Source organism: Cricetulus griseus, chromosome 6 (assembly GCF_003668045.3).
Source record: "Cricetulus griseus strain 17A/GY chromosome 6, alternate assembly CriGri-PICRH-1.0, whole genome shotgun sequence".
Lineage (NCBI taxonomy): Eukaryota > Metazoa > Chordata > Mammalia > Rodentia > Cricetidae > Cricetulus > Cricetulus griseus.
The window spans coordinates 129,282,855-129,302,882 of NC_048599.1; the positions used below are offsets into that span (position 1 = coordinate 129,282,855).

A 20,028-nucleotide genomic window follows, 5' to 3' on the forward strand; every position below is an offset into this window, starting at 1 on the left:
CATTTCAATGCTCTCTGCTTTGGCACTGACCACTAGTATGTAGAGAAAACTCAATTTTTCTGCACCTCAACTTTTTAGAATTAAGCTAGAATGGTTATGTAAATATTCTCAGTTGTCCAGGTGTTGTCCCTTTTTCATCTCTGTATGTGGTAGGCATCTCATCAAGGAGCCATTTCCAGGCTGTTTGAATCTCTTATTATTCCTTTTGTGTTTTTTCCTCTAAAGGTGTGTGTATGACTTTAGGAAAGTCAGTATTCGTCCTTTCTGGCTGTCCTGATCAACATTTCTTTCTCCTCAGCTTCCCTCCATCACACAGTAGGTATTTAAGTAAATGTACAGTGAGAGCAAATAAATACTTTGATTTATTTATAAACATGGACATATAAAATCACATTTTTCTTCAATCTACCTTTTACCAGTTTTTATTTGGTTTGTATCAGGGGTTTCACAGATCTAGTGCCAGCCATTAGCAGCCTAGTAATAAAGAAAAAGAGATTTTTTTTTTTCAGTCTAAGGATTATAGGATACCTTAAAGGGGGCATTGAGTAAACATGCCAACAGAAAAGACCACACTACATAAGTATATTGCATAAATCACAAGGGGTTTTGTCAAACATGACCATGTACCAATCCTGCTTGTGTTTTGAATTTCATTTGTTGGTTGCATAAAGGAGTCAAGTGTAGTAAAACTGGCAAGCAACTGTATTTCCCATCCAGCCTTATCTTTGTTCCTTTTGTCCTTCAGATAGAACTTTTCTTGCCTTTTTATAAAATCCAGCCAGTTTTCTTTCTTTCTCATTTTCTTCTTCCTGTCCTCAAAAACTGAGCTGAGCTGAGACTAGTGAACTTTTTTATATTTCTTAGCAGTTGCTTTTCAAAAGGTCAGCATGGTACTAAGGCAAGTATTTATAGGTCCCTATGGGTTCTGGGTATCTTGTGGTGGAATGAAGTGGGAGAGAAGGACAAATGGTGGCCCTTAAAGCATATCTAGAACAGTAAACCTTTATTTCTTTTTTAGGACTCTCTTTGCAAGCTCAGTACTTAACCTGGCTGAACTGACTGCCCTTCGGCCTGATCTGGGAAAACTGAAAAAGATCTTGTACTTCCATGAAAACCAGTTGGTATATCCTGTCAAGAAATATCAGGAGAGAGATTTTCAATATGGATACAACCAAATTCTTTCATGGTAAGTATAGATTATATATAATTTGGTCTTTGTCATCTTTCCTTTCCTTTTCTCAAAAAAGATTTATAGGGGTGGGGGTTGCATATACACAGGCTAGAAGAGGGTGGGCAATAGATGCCTTTTGTCATTCTCTGCCTGTTCCTTTGAGACAGAGTCTCTCCCTAAATCTGAGGCACCTGTTTTTCTCTGTTGGTCTTGAAACTAGCAAGTACCAGAGTTCTTTGCATCCTTGCCCTTCTAAGAGCTGTGTTATAGGCAGGTACTAGATGCCACTGCTTGCTATTTGGGTGCTTGGGTCTGAACTTGGATCCTCATGCTTTTGATGCAGTTTCTTTTTTACTGATGAGCAATTTTTCCTGATCCCATATTTTCCTTTTTAGATGGTTAGTTTATAAATCTTGAGACCACTGTAAATCTGTAAGCATATTGAGGCAGGTACAGGTGTTTAAAGATTCCTTCTATAATATTATTATTTATATTTCTGCAGGGTTTATAATAACACTGCTATTCATTTTATGAAATACATATATACATACTTAGACTAATCATTCAATTATACCTTGAACCAGTTATCTTACTGTTTTACATAACATTCAAAGTAAAATATAAATTGTTGACAAGGATCTGTACTCCTTGTTTCCTTGACTTATTATTTAAATTGTAGAAAAACCAACAAGTTCTTTTACCAGCTGCTTTTGCTGTATTCAGCTGAAATTTAATAGAGAAGTTAAAATTCAATAGTCAAAGGTTTTTGTAGCTCCTACTTTTTTGTTGTTGGCTTTATCTTTTTGCTTCTAAGATAGAAACTGTAGAAAATAGAATGTGAATGTTTCAGTGTTTCTCTTCCCTTCTCCCACTGGATCTTCTGAAATGACAGTCTGAAAATACGTGCCATTTCAAAGGTAAAGGCTTTGTCTATTGTCACTCCAATATAGTGTTTCTTCTGATGCTTACTGAAAGAAGTTCATTAACAACTACATACCAGCTTTCCTGTAAATCTTTTGCATGATACCAGTCTCATGGAATCAATTTGGAAGTTATTGTATACACATCACACACCTTTATTAGTAATTATTCACTATAGAGATTGATAATTTGTTTGAACAGACCTTGCTAGTCTGTTCCTTAGTTTAGTTGACATAGAAATACAGATATAATGGTTCTAATTGTTTTGAGCATTTTGTTTTTCTGCAGTCCTTTTTACAGGCTGCTTAGATTGGGAGGGAACACTGCTATCAAAACAGTGGAACTGCTGCAGTCAAATATCTCAAAAAGCAACCATTCAAAATTTCATAATAAAATCAAAATGCTTCATTTTTTCTTGAAATGGTAACAGGAAAATATGTTTTAAAATGAAAATGAGGGGCTGGAGAGATGGCTCATAAGTTGAGAGCACTGGCTGCTCTTCCAGAAGACCCAGGTTCAGTTTCCACATGGAAGCTCACCCCTGTCTGTAACTCCCGTTCCAGAGCTTCTGACATCCTCTCTCAGGCATACATGCAGGCAAAACACCAATGAACATAACATGAAAGTATATTTTTATGTATTTAAATATATGAGAATGAAATTCCCTTGTACTCTTATCAATATGTAAAATATTGGTAATATTCTTGTGATTTCTAGAATTAGTTCCATTTTATTTTTCAGATACTATGGTTTTATTACTCTTGAGAAACCACAAGGGAGGAATTAAGTATTTTTTCCTTTATGTGTGGCCTTGAAGTTAATGGAAGTTACACCCACTCATATCAGGGAAGAAATATGTGAAAAAGTATAGTTCTATAGACTAATGTGAATCTTTAACAACATTGTTAAATATTTTAGATTAATAGTAGTTGGATGATATTAAATTACTACTATTTAGATTAATAGTAGGCAGATATTAAATAAAAAAAATTAGCTCACTGCCCCTCTTCTCTTTTACAAATAATTGTTTTTCCTCATAAGGAGAGATACTGAAAACTTGAGTTTTCATCTTTTCTCCTTTCAAGAGGATAAGCTGATAGAAAAGCTTGGGGAGAGATAACTGGGCTACATCATCACTTAGCTTCGTAATAGGAGAAAAAATTTTCACAGTTGTCCAGAGGAAAAATAAGAATGTCAGAAAGCAGTTCTGTTCCAGTTTCTTTGAAAAGTACAGGTTCTTCTTGAAATGCTTCTTCAGCTTTCTTGCTGACTTCTGCTTTTGCTGGCATGGTCAGCTTTCTTCCTGGATTGTGTGGCAGTTCAGGATGTTAAAGATGACGGACATAAGCCATCACCTTAGTTAGAGGTTTCACTAACCCTCTGACTTATGAACACATGCTGTAACTATATATTATGACCTGTTGGTCACTATTACAATATATGAGAAATGGTACAAACAGACTAGCTATAAAACATTTTTCAACCTTTAGTATATTATTGTATTGGCTTCCTATTGCTTAGTTTTTTGTCAGCACTTTTGTGATACCCCTTTGTGTTATCTGTGTTATTGTTGCTACATTCCCCAAATTTCACTAGGTAGGAGCTAAAAAACAAACAAACAAACAAAGAAAAAAAAAACAGGCAAAAGCAGTTTTAGAGGGGAAGCATAGGAATGGAAGTGAATATGTCTTTCGTTGGGTGTTTATTCTGTGGTGTACTAATAATAGCAAACATGCCTGTCTAGGTGAGTATGTTGTAAACTAAGCCAATTATTATCTTTGGCACTCACTTTTTATTTATAAGCTCTACTTGCTATTATGTTTTTTATTTCCTTATGGACATGCATGCCTTTTTCCAGTCTTGTGAATGTATTAATTTTGGGATGAAATATAGCTACTTTGTCATGTTTACCTTCTTACGGAATTGTCCAGTAATGCTGAATTGTTGGTAAAACAAATAAGATGTTCTGTGATAAATATCATGCCCAAAAGCAACTTGGGGAGAATAGGGTTTATCTCCTTTTACCAGTCACAATTCATCATCCAGTAAATTCAGAGAAAGATCTCCAACTGGAAGTAGTAATCGAGGAATGCTGCTCACTGACTTGACCCCAGGCCTCCTTTTACATAGCCCATACCCACCTCAGGATGGCATTACCCCCAGTGTGCTGCACCCTTCCAAAATTAATTAGTAATCAAAAAATGCCATGCAAACAATTTTTATATCTAGTCTGATGGAGGCAGTGCTACAACTTAAGTTCCCTATTTGCAGGTGTATCAAGTTGAAAACCAAGATTGCTATCATAGATATTTTCAAGAATCAAATCTTATAAATACATTTTTGTTCATGTTACACTTCTAGGTTTTTATCCAGCATATCCACAGCTACCATTAGTATTCATTGGTGTTGAAATAGACATTAAGAAAATTACTGTTACACTTAATCATCTGCTTTCACATTTTCTTTAAATGAAGGAAGATGGTCAATTTGTTGAAATCAATCATCAATATTTTATTTCTTTTGTTTATTTCTAAAGATCAATGATTGTGTTCATCTATATATTCCTTTTATGTAATAAATCCTAATAATGTGGATATCTAGACTATTTTACTATTTTTTTCAACTTCCGTGACTGTCCTAAGCATTCCATAATAGTGAAATAAATTTAGAGATACCATCACTCCATGTAGCACCAGGAATTAAAAACAATAACATTTCTTCAAACAAAGGCTAAAAGTAGAAATGGACTTTAACTGAATAGTGCTGAAGGTATTGTGACCCCATAGGAGAAGCCTCATGAGTGTTAGTTCACTCGGAGATGGGGAAGAAGCTATCTAACTCTTAATGAATTTGCATTTGCCTTTTCTCTTTACAGTCTCGTGGCTGATGTGGTGGTATTCAATTCCATTTTTAATATGGAATCATTTCTCACTTCCATTGGAAAGTTCCTGAAGCTCATTCCTGATCACAGACCTAAGGATCTGGAAAGCATAATCAGACCGAAGTGTCAAGTTATTTATTTTCCCATCAGGTTTCCTGATGTGAGCAGGTCAGTGTGTTTGACAGTGTTTTTGACATTTAATCATAAATCAAGTATATAGAAATTGATATCCTTTTTGCTAACTTTAACTTTTCATGTAAGTAGGGTTAAATAGATAATTGAATTCTATCTCCTCTCCTCCCATTGCCCACCCCATTTAATCCTTCTATCCGATTTCCCCTTTGTTTCTTCATAATGCTAAATTCTATTTTCCCTTCCTTGGGAGATCCTCTCATTCCCCCTGTTTCCTCAATAGGTACCTGACCTCTGGTTATTCAGACATTCCAGAATCTTAAAAGATAACATCCAAATGTAAGAAAAAATATACAATATTTGTCCTTTGGGGTCTGAGTTACCCTACTCAGGATGATTTTTCTAGCTCTACCCATTTACTTTCAAATTTCGTAATTTTGTTTTTCTTAACTCCTAAATAATACTTCATTGTGTAAATGTACCACATTTTCATCATCCATTCATCAGTTACACTCCCACTAACAATGAGTAAATATTTCCCTTTCCTACATCCTCACTAGCATGTATTATTAATCTTGGCCATTCTGGCTAGGGTAAGATGAAACCTCAAAGTACTTTGAATTTACATTTCCCTGATATATAAGGATTTTGAGCATTTTTATGTTTCTCAACAATTTCTGTTATATCATTTCAGAACTTTCACTTCCGGTCTATAACCCATTTTAAAATTGGGGTATTTTTTTCTTGATGTTCAGTTTTATTCTCCTCCAATCCTCTCTCAAGTATATTTGTAAAGATTTTTGTTCCATTCCTTAGATTGCCTCTTTGAATGATTGTGTCCTTTGCTCTACAGAAACTTTTTTATCTTCCAGTGGCCCCATTTTTAAATTGTTGACTTTAATGCCTATGCTATTAGTGTCTTCTTCAGAAAGTCCTTTCCTGTGCCAATGAGTTCAATCTGACTCCATACTTTTTCTTCTGTTAGGATTAGGTTGTCTAGTCTTATTCTGAGGTCTCTGATTCATTTGGAGTTTGTGTTTATACAATGTGGTGATAAATATGGACTATTTTCAGTTTTCTAAAAACACTGTCTATTTGAGTAGCACCATTTGTTGAAAATGCTATCTTTTTTTCAATGTGTATTTTTGGCTTCTTTGTCAAAAAACAGGTGCCTTTAGGTTTGTCGAATTATGTCTAGGTCTTCATTTCTATGCCATACATTTTAAAAAATTACTACAACTTAAAATCTGGAATGGTGATACACTAGCAATTTCTTTTATATTAAATATTGTTTTACTAATCCTGAGATTTTTCTTTGCTTATGGTGTTTAATGTTTTTTAAGTGAAAAATTGTGTTGGAATTTTGGTGGAGATTTCATTGTGGTCAATTTTTGAGAAAGCTCCATACACTACAGAGAAGAAAGTATATTCTTTGGGATCTGGTGAATGTAAATGTGCTTTAGTTTTATTTGACTTATGGCCTTAATTTAACTTCAGCATCTCTCAGTTTAGTTTTTATCTGGATGCCCTGTCTCTTGGCCTGAATGGAGTATTGAAATCTCCCACTATTTCAGTGTTAAGGCTGTACTGGTTAGCTGTACTGGTTAGCTGTACTGGTATTTCTTTTATGAACTTACATATCCTCGTGTGTGGTGCATACATTTTTAGAATTTTAATATCATTTCGGTAGGTTTTTCTTTGAAGGCTATGTAGAATCCTCCCCATCTCTTCTGATTAGGTTTGGTTTGAAGTCTTATTTTGTAAGATATTAAAATAGCTATGCCTGCTTGCTTCTTGGTTCTGTTCGCTTTTAATACTTTTTCCATCCTTTTACCCCAAATGGTTTCTGGGTTTCTGTGCTTAATCATGAGGTGTGTGTATTCTTTTTATTGGGCAGTGAAGACTATTAATACTGAGTATTGTCATTTTGCAGTGTTTATTATTTCCTGTTATTTTGTTGGTTTGTTTCTACCTTTTTTTTTTTTCTTCTGGGGTTATTTATTTCTTTCATTCTTTTGGGTATAGTTGCCCTTCTCTTCAGACTGGAATTTTCTCTCTAGTCCTTTCTGTAGAACTGGCTTAGTAGACAGAATGAGCTTACATTTGTTTTTCCATTTTATGTTTTTTGTTTCTTCCTTGCTTGTATTTGATAGTTTAGCTGGGTCGAGTCTGGGATAGCATTTTTGATCTTTCAAAATGTGCAAAACACTAGTCTAGGCCATTCTGAGTTTCAGAGTTTCCATTAGAAAACCAAGTGCTATTCCACTTGACCTGCCTTTTTATGTGGCTTAGTCTTTTCCCCTTGAAGTTTTTAATATCTTTTCTTTGAGCCATACATTTAGTGTTTTATTTACTATGTATCTGAGGAATTTCTTTTCTGTTCTTGTCTATTTGGTATTTCCTATGCCTCTTGTATCTTGATAGGTCTCTCTTTATTTTGGAGAAATTTTATTATGTGATTTAGTTAAAAATATTTGCTGGGTTTCTTCTGTCCCTATTATTCATAGGTTTGGTCTTCCATCTTGGATTTTCTGCTTGGAATTTTTCATATTTAACATTTTCCTTGAGTGAGCTACCTATTTCTTCTACTTTGTTTTCAAGACTTGAAATTCTCATATCTGTCTTTTAGTCTGGTTGTGAGACTTACCTCTGTACTTGATACTTGACATCCTGAATTTTTCATTTAGAATTTTATTTTAATTTGTGTTTCTCTTCATGATTCTATTTCTCTGTTAAATTCTATATTCCTTCAACTGTTAAGGCATTTATTCATATCCTCCTTAATGTCCTTGAATGTTATAATTGCTATTTTACAGTCATTGTCTTGTGCTTCAGCTGAATTGTTTTTCTTGGGTTCTATTCCATTGAGGTTTTTGGAGGAGGTATAATGTATTGCTTTCTCTTGTGTTTTTGCTCTGCGGTCTAGGCATCTGGAGTTTGAACATTTGAGGTATACTTAGTGTTGATATGTGGTTTTGCCTTTGATAGGTGGTTGTTCCATTCTTTCTTTGTTGTTGCCCAGTCTGGGTCATAGTAAATTGCCTGTGGGTCCCTAGTAGAGATTTTTTCTGCAAGTGTATTGGGAGTCACTAAGGAAATGGTGATGGTCTAGAAGGAATGTTTGGGTCCTAACTAAGTGAGGTAGATTATGATCCTTGTTCAAGAGCCGTTTTGAACCCTGTCCCATGTGAAGGGCTAGAGGAAAGGCTGATAGAGGCAGCTATGATAGACTAGGAGAACCCTGGACCAAGAGGCCTGTCCTAAGGGCTGGAAAGGGTTGGGAGGAGCTTCTCAGGCAGGTAAGCAGCAGGTCTAAGTAGTCTTCAGAGACAGGAATGGTAAGGGAAGGAGGATAAAGGGAGTTTACCTTACACCAGCCAAGTGTTGCTTCAGTGGTCCTGCAAATAGGAAGCTTTGTGAGTCAGCAGGGAGTCACACAGGCATGGAGATGGGCTCATAGGAGAGGTTGAAGTTGTGTGTGGTAAGGTAAATAAAATGTCTGCATCAAGAGACCCAGTCCTAAAGGGATGGAGGTAGGCAGGGAGGCAGCTCTCAGGTAGATTGTCAGCAGCAGGTCTAAGGGTAGTCTGCAGAGAGAATGGAGGTGGGGAAGGAAGATAAAGGTAGTCTACCTGAGACTCAGCCAAGTGTGGTGGCTGTGGATCTCTGACTAGAGACCTTATCTGTTATCTTGATACTAATTTATTATAGTCTCTATAGTCAGTATTTGACTGGTGCATTATATCAAATCAAGTTACCTATATCAAATCAAGTTAGTGTGTCACAAAATTTAAGTTGTGCTCAGTTATCCATACCATGCTCAGTTCTTACTGTATGGACAGAAGCTTAGAGAAATAGAGCCTGGCTTATAGTCACCTGTCTTTATTGCTGACTGGATTAAGTCTTGGTATCTGACTTCTGATTGAAATTTCTGTTTAGAGTTCTTCTAACCATGATAGATCACTTTTAAATTATTGTTGATAGTTTATTTAATAATTTAAAAACTGTATAGCCAAATGAAGCTTCTATCACAATCAGTTTTCAAATATGGATGTGCATTTTCGAGTATATGTATATGTATGTGTGTGTGTGTGTGTGTGTGTGTGTGTGTGTGTGTGTGTGTGTGTGTGTGTATGTGTGTGTGCTAGTACACTGTCATGTCTTCTTATCCGTACAGGCTTAGTTCTGTGACATTGCAAGGATATCAAAATTTGCACATGCTAAAGTTTCTTATGTATAATGTTATGGTATTTGCATTTAACTTATGTACATTTTCCTGTGTATTTTACATTATTTCTAGAAAGTATTTCATAATAGATATTAACCATTTGAGAATGGCGAAGTTGATGTTTGGCCACATATACACATATTTTTTCTTGATGCCCATGTTCTAGCCTATGGCTAGTGCCATTGGATGACAATGAGGCAGGTTCTTTAAGAGTTAAGACTACATTTACCTTACTTCATAGGGGTGATGTAGTGATTGAAGGAATCCAGGCATTCCTGCTGGTTCCAGGACTACCTGGTATATAACAGACCTCTAAATTCAAGACCATTTCATCATTAACTCCTTCATTAACTGGCACATCTGTTTCCACCAGAATATACAGAACTGTCTCTGTCACACCCCCTATCTCCCCACAGTCAACTCTGTCAAGAGGTTTAATACAATTAGAGAGGAAGGTTTGCTGATTTTCTTTGTTACTTCTGCTCAAACAATCCTTTGACTAGATGTGCTGTCCAATAATTGATCCAACTTCTCACTTTTCTTTTTGTCTAATTTTGTCTTTCATTATCCAACTTAATGTTCCATCATTTATTTACTATTATTTGACTAGCTTTTGTAGTTGTGATTTTTCTTTGGGGTATCAACTAGCTCTCAAATAAAGACACTGAGACTTGGTATTAGTTATGAATATTAAGCCTTAGCTTAGGCTTGTCCCACTAGCTCTTTTAACTTTAATTAAACAGGTTTCTATTCATCTACATTTTTCCTTGTGTGTGTATTTTTTTTAAATATTTCTTTCATTCTGTATGTCCTATTTTCCTGATTCCCTTGTGTCTGTCTGGCCTCTGATTTCTCCTTTCTTCCCTTGAGCCTAAATTCCTCCTATTTACCCTTCCTGCCCAGAAGTTCTGCCTATATCTTCACTATTGGCCCTTCAGCTTTTTTTTTTTTAACTTGTTTTAAATTTACATTAGAAACAAGCTTCTTTTACATGTCAATCTCAGTTCCCTTTCCTTCCCCTCTTCCCCTGCCCCCTCACTGACCCACTATCCCAACCTCTTTTTGCTCCCCAGTTAGGGTGAGGCCTTCCATGGGAGGAATCTTCAAAGTCTGTCAGACCATTTGGAGCAGGGCCTAGACCCTCCCCAGTGTGTCTAGGCTGAGAGAGTATCCCTCTATGTGGAGAGGGCTTCCAAAGTCCATTTGTGTACTAGGAATAAATACCAGTGGCCCCAGACCTCCAAACTGACCTCCTCGTTCAGGAGTTCTGGATCAGTCCTATGCTGGTTTCCCAGCTATCAGTCTGGGGTCCATGAACAACCCCTTGTTCAGGTAAGCTGTTTCTGTGGGTTTTCTCCAGCCTGGTCTTGACCCCCTTTGCTCATCAGCTTTTTATTAGACCAATCAGGTGCCTTAGGCAGGCAAGGTAAAACAGCAACACATTTTTACATAATTAAACAAATGCAGCACATCTTTACATAGTTAAATATTTTGCAAGAGCTTTAATTATCAAATTTATACAGTATTAGTCATCTGAAAGCCTCAGTTGAGGAATTGCCTAGATCAGATTGACTTGTGGGTGTATATGTGGAGGACTGTGTTGATTGTTATTTGATATAGAAGGACCCAGCCAACTGTGGGTATCACCATCACTAGGAAGGTTGACCTGCATAAAGCTAGCTAAGCATGGGCCTGTGAATAAGGCAGAGAATGAGCCAGCAAGCAGCATTCCTCCTGGGTTCCTGGTTTCTGCCTTGAGTTCTTGCCCTGACTTTCCTCAGTCATGGACTATAACTTGCAATATGAAATATACCCTTTTCTCCCTTAATTTGCTTTTGGTTATAGTGTTTGTCACTGAAATAGATAAAACCAGGACAACTGTTTTGCACATGTCCTCAAATCTTTTATAATTATTTGCTCCATGTTCAGCTGGCAAACCCTTCATTCAGACTAAGTACATCTCTTCATTTACTTTCTGTCTACACACATCAGACTAAAAGAGTACTGCAGAAAAAGAATCCATCCACCCTTAATCATACCTGAATTCTTCTTATGGACAGTAAGGTCCCATCTCAACTTCTTTGCTAGAATCCTTGTGTCTCATATACTGAGGGACAATTCTGACACTTTTCTTTGTTCTGTATTTCCTGGGTTTTTTTTTTTGTTGTTGTTGTTTATAGTTTTTTTTTTTTTTTTTTGAGGTGGTAGTTAGGATGGCAAGATAGGGTCTCACGTGGCCCAGACTACCCTCAAATTTACTGTGTAGCTAAGGATGACCCTGACCACTTGACCCTCCTGCCTTTATTTTACAAGTTCTGGGACAGGTATATTTAACTATTCTGGTATTAGCTTTCCTCTTTTTTGAGTCATTCCTATTTTTCCTTCTTATGTAAAACAAATAAACAAAAACTCCTTTTTTCTTCTCTATTCCTTCCTGCTACTGCCTTGTATTTTTCTTGGTAGCAAAACACCTTAAACAGTTGTTTATACTTCCTACTTCCAGTTTCATTTCTAGTTTTTTGTAAAAGCTATGGTATTGAAAATATTTTCTGATGACCTTCAATGAGGTGAAGGTCTTCGTTCCCCTATACACACTTACATAAACACCTCTTTCCCTCTCTTCTTTCCACACTACACACACACACACACACACACACACACACACACACACACACACCTACCTTCTCTTCCTCCCTTCCCACCCTACCCACCCTATACAAATGAACACACACCCTTTCTTTTCCTTTCCCCATTACACACACACACTTACTTTCTGTCTTCTTCCTTTTCCCTCTATACACACACACACACACACACACACACACACACACACACACACACACACACGCTTACATGCTACTTCTCTCCCTCGCTTTCCTCCTCTACATACACACATGCACACACCTTCTCTCCCTTCCTCCTTTTCCCTCTACACACACACACTCACACACACACACACTCACACACACACACAAACACACACACACACACACACCCCACATTAGTGTTTGGATGAAGTTCTGTGTGTTCTGGCTATTACATACCTGGATGTAGTTAGACAAGAATTAGATATCATATCTCCAAGTCTAGACAATACCCAGCACCAATCACTAATTCAGTTTCAGAGGTATGTTTATCTGATATGTCAGCTGACAACTGATTAGCAATGTGAGAAAGGCTAGCTCACTGACAGAAGTAAAACATGACAACTGACTGACAGCTTGACAACAAGGGAGAAGGGAGATAAATGCTTTTTAAAATATACATAAACACATTATTCATCCATACATATATAGACAATTACATCATACATACATGAGACATGAAAATCCACAGCAGTTTGGAGCCATTCTATGGTACTGAAGGTGACTCCACACCAGATAACTCCTGCAGACATATATCCATGATTGCCAGTGTGGCTACAAGTAAAGAATGACCATAGTTTATGAAGAGAAATTAAATGGTAACTGACAATGTTCATTTTTAAGTATGTAGCAAAATACATTGGGAGAAAAATTGAATAGTATCACATGGAGGTAAATATTATGCAATTCGTATAAGGTATGCCTGAGCTGGTTTCACCTCAAGGAAGGGGATGACATCCTAGAGCTTTTTGTGTGTACTTGTGATCCCTTTTAGATTTAGGTGACCAAGGACATTTGAACTGACCACGTTTCCAAAAAACCTAGCAGTTGTTGCATAAATATTAGTGACTTGTAAATACAAGACCATCTTAGTTATTTATTACCTGACTTTTTGGGGTGACTTATTCATTCAATGTGACCCAAACATTAAAAGTAAGGGGCAACAAATTTCTGTAAACAACAAAAAGTCTATGGAATAAATAAAGATTTGAAGCTGACTGGTGGTTTAAAAATAGAGGTAGGAACTTAAAGTCTATCAAATCCACATGACATTAATTAATTACTTATCATTTAGTGGTGTATGTTCTCTATTAGATGACAGAGAAAAAGCCACAAATACACTGTTCCTATCAGCCTGTAACATTCTCTGCTAATGGTTGCTGTTGAGTAGAATGATCAATACATGAATAATTTCAGTAGGGTTTAATTGTTTAGAATTTAGAATTTAGATTTAGAACTCTTTAAATTTAGAACTAAATTTAAATTTAGAACTCTTTAAGAATTCTGGGATCTTCTAGAAAGTTTTTCATTAAAATAATATCAACAATTTGAAAATTAGCATTGAGTAGTAGGCTACTTTAATATTCTCTTACACAAATGACCCATTCCCTAAGATATTCTGCATCAAAGACTTTGTCTTTTTTTTTTTTTTTTTCCCCCCGAGGCAGGGTTTCCCTGTGGCTTTGGAGGCTGTCCTGGAACTTGCTCTTGTAGATCAGGCTGGTCTCGAACTCACAGAGATCCACCTGCCTCTGCCTCCCGAGTGCTGGGATTAAAGGCATGCTCCTCCAATGCCGGCTAAGACTTTGTCATATTAAAAGCTCTTTTTTAATTATTCTTTGAATGTACAACAAAATATAGTTAATAGGAATTTAATTCTTTGAAGTATCTTTTTTTTTTTTTTTTGGAGACAGGGTTTCTCTGTGTAGCTTTGGAGCCTATCCTGGCACTCGCTCTGGAGACCAGGCTGGCCTCGAACTCACAGAGATCTTCCTGCCTCTGCCTCCCAAGTGCTGGGATTAAAGACATGCACCACCAACGCCCGGCTTCTTCGAAGTCTTAAATGCTGTTGCTCACTTAACATCTATTACAACTTGCTGTTTGTATGACAAATGTAGCAGTTCTGGCATGAACAGAAATGCAGGCTCTTTAATCTTAGTTTATGAGCTGCTCTTTAACTGTAGTATGTATATTCAGGTGACTAAGTTCAAAATTAAAAACAAAAACTGTGCAGATTGCAAATTTGGCAAGTTGATATGGCAATTTATTGAATGGAAGAATGCTAGGGTTGATCTGAAGTATTGATTGTGCTGGCTGGGACAATATGTGTGCTGAATCGAGAAACAGATTTGTGATATAAAATTGGTGATTTCTGAGTTGTATAGATTGAGTATGAGATGTTGGCTGCTATATTTAGAAGGGACAGATAAGCAAGAATTATCCTCTCACACCTCAGTGCCACCTTAGGAGCATAGTATGTTGTATTGTGCTAGCAGAACTTTTGGTTGAATTTTCTTTGGCTGTGTGTATGGTTTACATTCTACAAATAAACTTTTTCAAATAAACCCAAGCTGACTATTGCTTGTCATTTGTTACTGTTTCACAAAAATTGAATGAAAAATCTAAAAAGTTACATCCTTTGATCTATTTATTTATGGTTTAAACAAGAATGTATGAAGTAGTATTAAGTATAACACTGAATGGTTTTTGTTTGCTTGTTTGTTTGGTTTTTCCCCGAGACAGGGTTTTTCTGTAGGTTTTGGAGACAGTCCTGGAACTCTCTTCGAAGACTAGGCTGGCCTCGAACTACAGAGATCCACATGCCTCTGCCTCCCGAGTGCTGGGATTAAAGGCATGTGCCACCACCACCAGGCTAACATGGAACATTTTAATCAAGATCCCAGCCCAGCACTTGTCAGGCAGTGTGTTCAAGGCCAATATGGTCTACATAATGAGTTCCAGGCCTACCAAGAGTATATAATGAGTCACTCTCTCTCTCTCTCTCTCTCTCTCTCTCTCTCTCTCTCTCTCTCTCTCTTTCTCTCTCTCTATATATATATGTGTGTGTGTGTGTGTGTGTGTGTGTGTGTGTGTGTAGTCTCTACATGCATGTATATTCGATTATAGTAGATATATATGGATATGTACTAGATAGATAGATTATATATAACTATATACTAGATAGTATGGTATATATGTGTATCTAGTATATATTTTATATGTAATATTCATTGGGGTTCACCAGGTAAACTTTCAGTCCTTTTTGGTAGAAAATTTGGGAAACATTTGGAATCTGTGAAAACAAGTAGTACATAACAATGGAGTTGTGTGGTAGTGTACTTAAGAAAGTTAATGCCATGGCTTTTGATAATCAGTTAGCTGGTTTTAAGAAAGTTTTCTCACTTTCCCCATTTTATTTTTGTCTTTAGCTGTAAAAGTAAGGAAAACTTTATCAGTCTTGCCTTGTTATGTGAATTAAGTGAGGTACTATGTGTAAGTACTTGGTAAAATGCTTGAGTGTTGGTGAGCACTAAATAATGCCTGTTCTTTTCTGTGATTTGTGTTCTGAAATGCTTTTTGTATGTGCATTAACTTGTGTTTAGTGTGCTTGATTTACTATGTAGCCAGAACTATACCCAACATTATAAGCATGTATGACAAGAGTTTTTAAACCTTTCTAATGCTGCATCCGGATAATATAGTTCCTCATGTTGTAGTGACCACCAACCATAAAATTATCTCATCACTACATCATAACTGTGATTTTGCTACTGTTATGAGTCATAATTAAATGTCTGGTATATAGGATACCTGATATGTGACCCTCAAAAGGGGTGCAACCCCCAGGTTGAGAACCACTGCTCTGTGATGCCATTGATTCTTCAATGTATAAGATGGTATTTGCTTTACATTTACATCTGGGCTTTTTTTGTTTGTTTGTTTAAATAGTGCTGTTTGCTTCAGCCTTAACTTCTGTTTACCATGCTAGACAAAATTCTACTTAAAAATATTGCTAGTAATATTAAATCCAGGTTATATTCTATATGTAAACTCTCATCCTGTGTTTGGAACTTGGTAAATCATAAGCTTTTCTTCTACCTGACAAGGTTTGTAACACTACTGTCTACAGAGGGCTTTATGAGTAAGTAGACATAGTCAATTTAGCTTTAGTTTTTTTCTGTTGACTATTTTTGACTAACATTACCTACTAGTTTCATATGTCTGTGTATGTGCATGTGAGTTTATGTGTGTGGGCATAGTTGCATGTGTGCTCAGCCTGTGTGTAGGTTAGAAAACAATCTTGGTTTTTGGTTCTCTCCTTCCTTTGTTTGAGAAAAGGTCTCTAACTGTCTACCACTGTGTCTGCCAGGCTAGCTGTTGGTAGTTTTCAGGGATTCTCCTGTCTCTGCCTTCCATCTCACTGTAGGAGCATTGGATTACAGATGCACACTATAAGGCCCAGCTTTGCAAGGAATCTAAGGGTAAGAACTCAGTTTCTCATACCTGCCCTGCAAACATTTTGTCACTAAGGCCTGTCCTCAGCCAACAGTTTTTTTTTTTTTATTTTATGAATAAATGTTTCTATGGAACTAGTTCTCCATTTTATAATTACTACTTTATTTTTGGAAGATTAGAATTTTTTGCATCAGTATAATTAAGTATGATCCTTTAAAAATTTTAGTCATGGCCACAGTAAGAACATAATGTGGGGGAACATCATAATTTTCTTTAATAAGTGTTAAGCTTGGTAGTTATACAAATACTGCTTTCAGTAAGTCCACATTTTCTTGCCTGTTGTTCTACCCTGAAAGTTTAGTCTTATATTTTGGGAGCTGTGAAATGAGAAATTTTGCCTTACCTTACCTCTTGGCTGCTTACTAAAATGTCATCTGATAAATGGATTTCAAAGCAAGAAATAGCATTTTAGCAACTCCTTTTAAAAAATTCTGCTTAAGTGTATTATTTTATATGTGAATAAAATAAAAGCATTTCTTTTTATTTCTTGAGATAATAATATAATCACATTATTTTCCTCCTTTGCTTTTCTCCCTCTAACCTTCATAGCCCTCCTGGCACTTTTTCCAATTCATGCTTTCTTTTCTTATTGGTTTTTGTTAGATACAGCAACAATTGATAGAAATATAGCCTGCAAAGTCTATATAATGTTACTTGTATGTATGTCTTCATGACTTAACCGTTTATTATTGAATAAACAACTGGTATGTTTTTCCCTGGGGAAAGTCTATTTCCACTCTCAGCATTCCTTATTTGCCTGAAGCTCTGTTTATGTAAGGTTGAGGCCTCCTGGCCTATCCCCATCCACATTAGAATATCTATGATTGCTGTTCTTGTTCAGCTCACATTTGAGTAATCCAGTTGGTGAGACTTTATGTGTGTGACTTCTGACATTACTAAGAGACATAATCACTTAGCAAATTCTCTGATCCTCTGGATCTTAACAGTAGTGATCCCTGACCTTTAGGTGCAGGAATTGTATTAGATGTATCTGTTGAGATGGGACTACACAATTCTGAATTTTGATTCATTGTGTGTTTTTTTGTAATGGTCTCCATCTGTTGTAAAGAGAAATTTCCTTGAGAAGGGTAATTTTTCTATTGTGTGCACTATTCATTCACATACCTTCCTTTTGAAGTATTTAGTTTCATGCCCACTGCTTCCTAGCCTATTATGTACTTCAGAGTCCCTAAATGTGGTTTGGAAGTCTAAATTCATACACATGTAGAAAGCCAATGCATTTGCTTTGTGCAATCACATCTAGGTATGGGCTGGCACCCTGAGCATGCATAAGTCTTAGGGAGAGGACCAGTCCAGTCTTAGCTGCCACATTCAGATTCATTTTTATGCTGCCAAAGTAGTTTGATAATATGAAATCCTTCAGTGCATCTTACAGTTATCTCTAACTAATTGGAGAGGGAGCTGTCTCGGGCTGTGAGAATGAATTTTAGAAGATATAAACAAAAGTTGTAAAGGGGGAAGTGGATATAAAAAACAGCTTTTAGGTTTTTTTTTTATCTCACAGTATTAGTAACTGAGATAGTAAAATTATAGAAAAATGTCAGATACATTTTATTGTAAGCAAATCATTTTGTTTTCAGATTGAACTCTTGATTCAACTGTCTTATGAAAGAGCAAATCATAATTCTATTTATATTTAGTAGATAATCTGAGATAAAACGTTAAAAAAAGTTTCTTCATTGTACATCTTAGGAAACTGAAAAATGTTTTTCCCTGGGGCCATTGTATAATAAAACGATAGGTTCAGAACTTAGGAACCAGTTTTAAAAATTATACAGATACATAAAAATCTGGAACCAAGGTTGTTGATTAGTAATTAGTAAATAGTATTAACCAATGATGATTGGCAGCATATCAATTTATTAGAACAATAGGTAGTACTGAAAGTTTCTTAGCAGTCTGTTATTTCAGTTGTCTTAGATTTCTTGCTCTTTTTAGTGAAAGTATCTCATTTTCTGAGCTACAGCTACTACTACTTTAAAGGAGGAATAGTGATGACTCAGCCAACCTACTTGATTATATTTGTTCCCAGGAACTACTGGGCTATTCTTTAAAACTCATTCTATGAATAGGAATGTCAGCATTTGAAACTCAAAACCTATCATTTTTCATGTCCCATTCCAAGGACTCGATGTCAGAATCCCTCACTCTTGAGGTAGAACCTTACTACTATGTAGTCGTTGGCTGGCTGAAACTTAGACCATGCTGGCCTCAACTTCCTGGGTGATCCCCCTGCCTTGTATGTGCTAGTATTACAGGCTTCTACTATGCTATGTGGATCAATCAGAGTTTTTTTTTTGTTGTTGTTTATTTCAAATTTTTTGTTTGGTTGGTTTTTTTGTTCCTGTTTTTATTTTTTCGAGACAGGGTTTCTCTGTGTAGCTTTGGAGCCTATCCTGGCACTCACTCTGTAGACCAGGCTGACCTCGAATTCACAGAGATCTGCCTTTCTCTGCCTGCTGGGATTCAAGGCATGCCCCACCAACGCCCTGCCGTTATTTCAAAAATTTGTATATTTGCCCTTTCTGTTTTGAGTCCTGCTTTAGAAGCTGGCTGACACCACTAGGGATGAATTAACTTCTAGTTAGTTCATAGCATATGGTTCAAAATGAGAGCAGGAGTGGGAGCAAGAGGGGAGCAGGTTTGAGAGAGAAGCTTTAAGTATTTTAAAAGGAAGTGGGATGCAGACCTGGTTTTTACTAGTGGTCCAGATGCTTTATATATGCAAGACTTGTTCTGGCATCTTCTGTTTTGTTCCTTAGTCTCCCTAACATTTAATCAGAGTGGTGAGCACTATGGGAAGAGAAGATAAAGTGTTAGATGCAGTGTACAGCCAACATTCTCTCTATGCTCTCTGCCTTCCTCTGCCTTCACCTTAATTGCCACTCACAAGCATCTAAATTTGTCCTCTCAACTTTGGATGACGTAGGGAATTATTAAAATATAAATAGTTGACTTTGTTTAATATGTCTAATCTATAGTCTACTATAATGCTTAACTGGGCTTTCCTCATATCTTCCCTTGTTCTAAGTTCATACACTTCAACTTTTGTAATATAGTTTCTTAGTTACTCCTTCTAAAAATCTTTGGGTATATTTTACCCCTTATTGCCTGTCATGTTTATTTTCCCCCTGCTCTGTTTTGTTTCTCTCTTATGATTTACAGCTACTTTTCAGGGTTGGCCCTAGTGGAACACAGATATTATTAGTAATGACAATCAGGGTGGTGGTGCCATCCCAGGACTCAGGAGGCAGAGACAGGTGGATCTCAGTGAGTTCAAGGCCAGCCTGGTTTACAAAGTGAATTCCAGTACAGCCAGGACAACACAGAAAAACTCTGTCTTGAAAAAAAAAGAAAGAAAAAAGTCAGTGACACAGTACTTCTCCCTATAGGTGGGGCACGAGTAAGCCTTGATTTAGTAATGAATAGTTATTTATGTTCTGAACACCAGTGCACCTCAGATGTGTGTGTCTGGGAAAAAGCTGGTGTAAAATTTTGTGGTTTACTGTAGCCA

The 20,028-nt window shown here is 36.5% G+C and overlaps 1 protein-coding gene across 20 annotated transcripts in view; it reads left to right on the forward strand.

The window, feature by feature from the left end:
- Positions 1-20,028, forward strand: part of Gtdc1 (glycosyltransferase like domain containing 1) — a 329,610-nt gene that overhangs the window by 148,486 nt on the left and 161,096 nt on the right. For all 20 annotated transcript variants that reach the window (XR_004770443.1, XM_035446166.1, XM_035446163.1 and 17 more), the window contains 2 exons: positions 1,019-1,186; positions 4,968-5,141. Coding sequence is in view for 19 of the 20 variants with exons in the window: in XM_035446166.1 (XP_035302057.1) it covers positions 1,019-1,186; positions 4,968-5,141 (342 nt within the window). In the remaining variant the exon portion in view is untranslated. The remainder of the gene's footprint in view (positions 1-1,018; positions 1,187-4,967; positions 5,142-20,028) is intronic.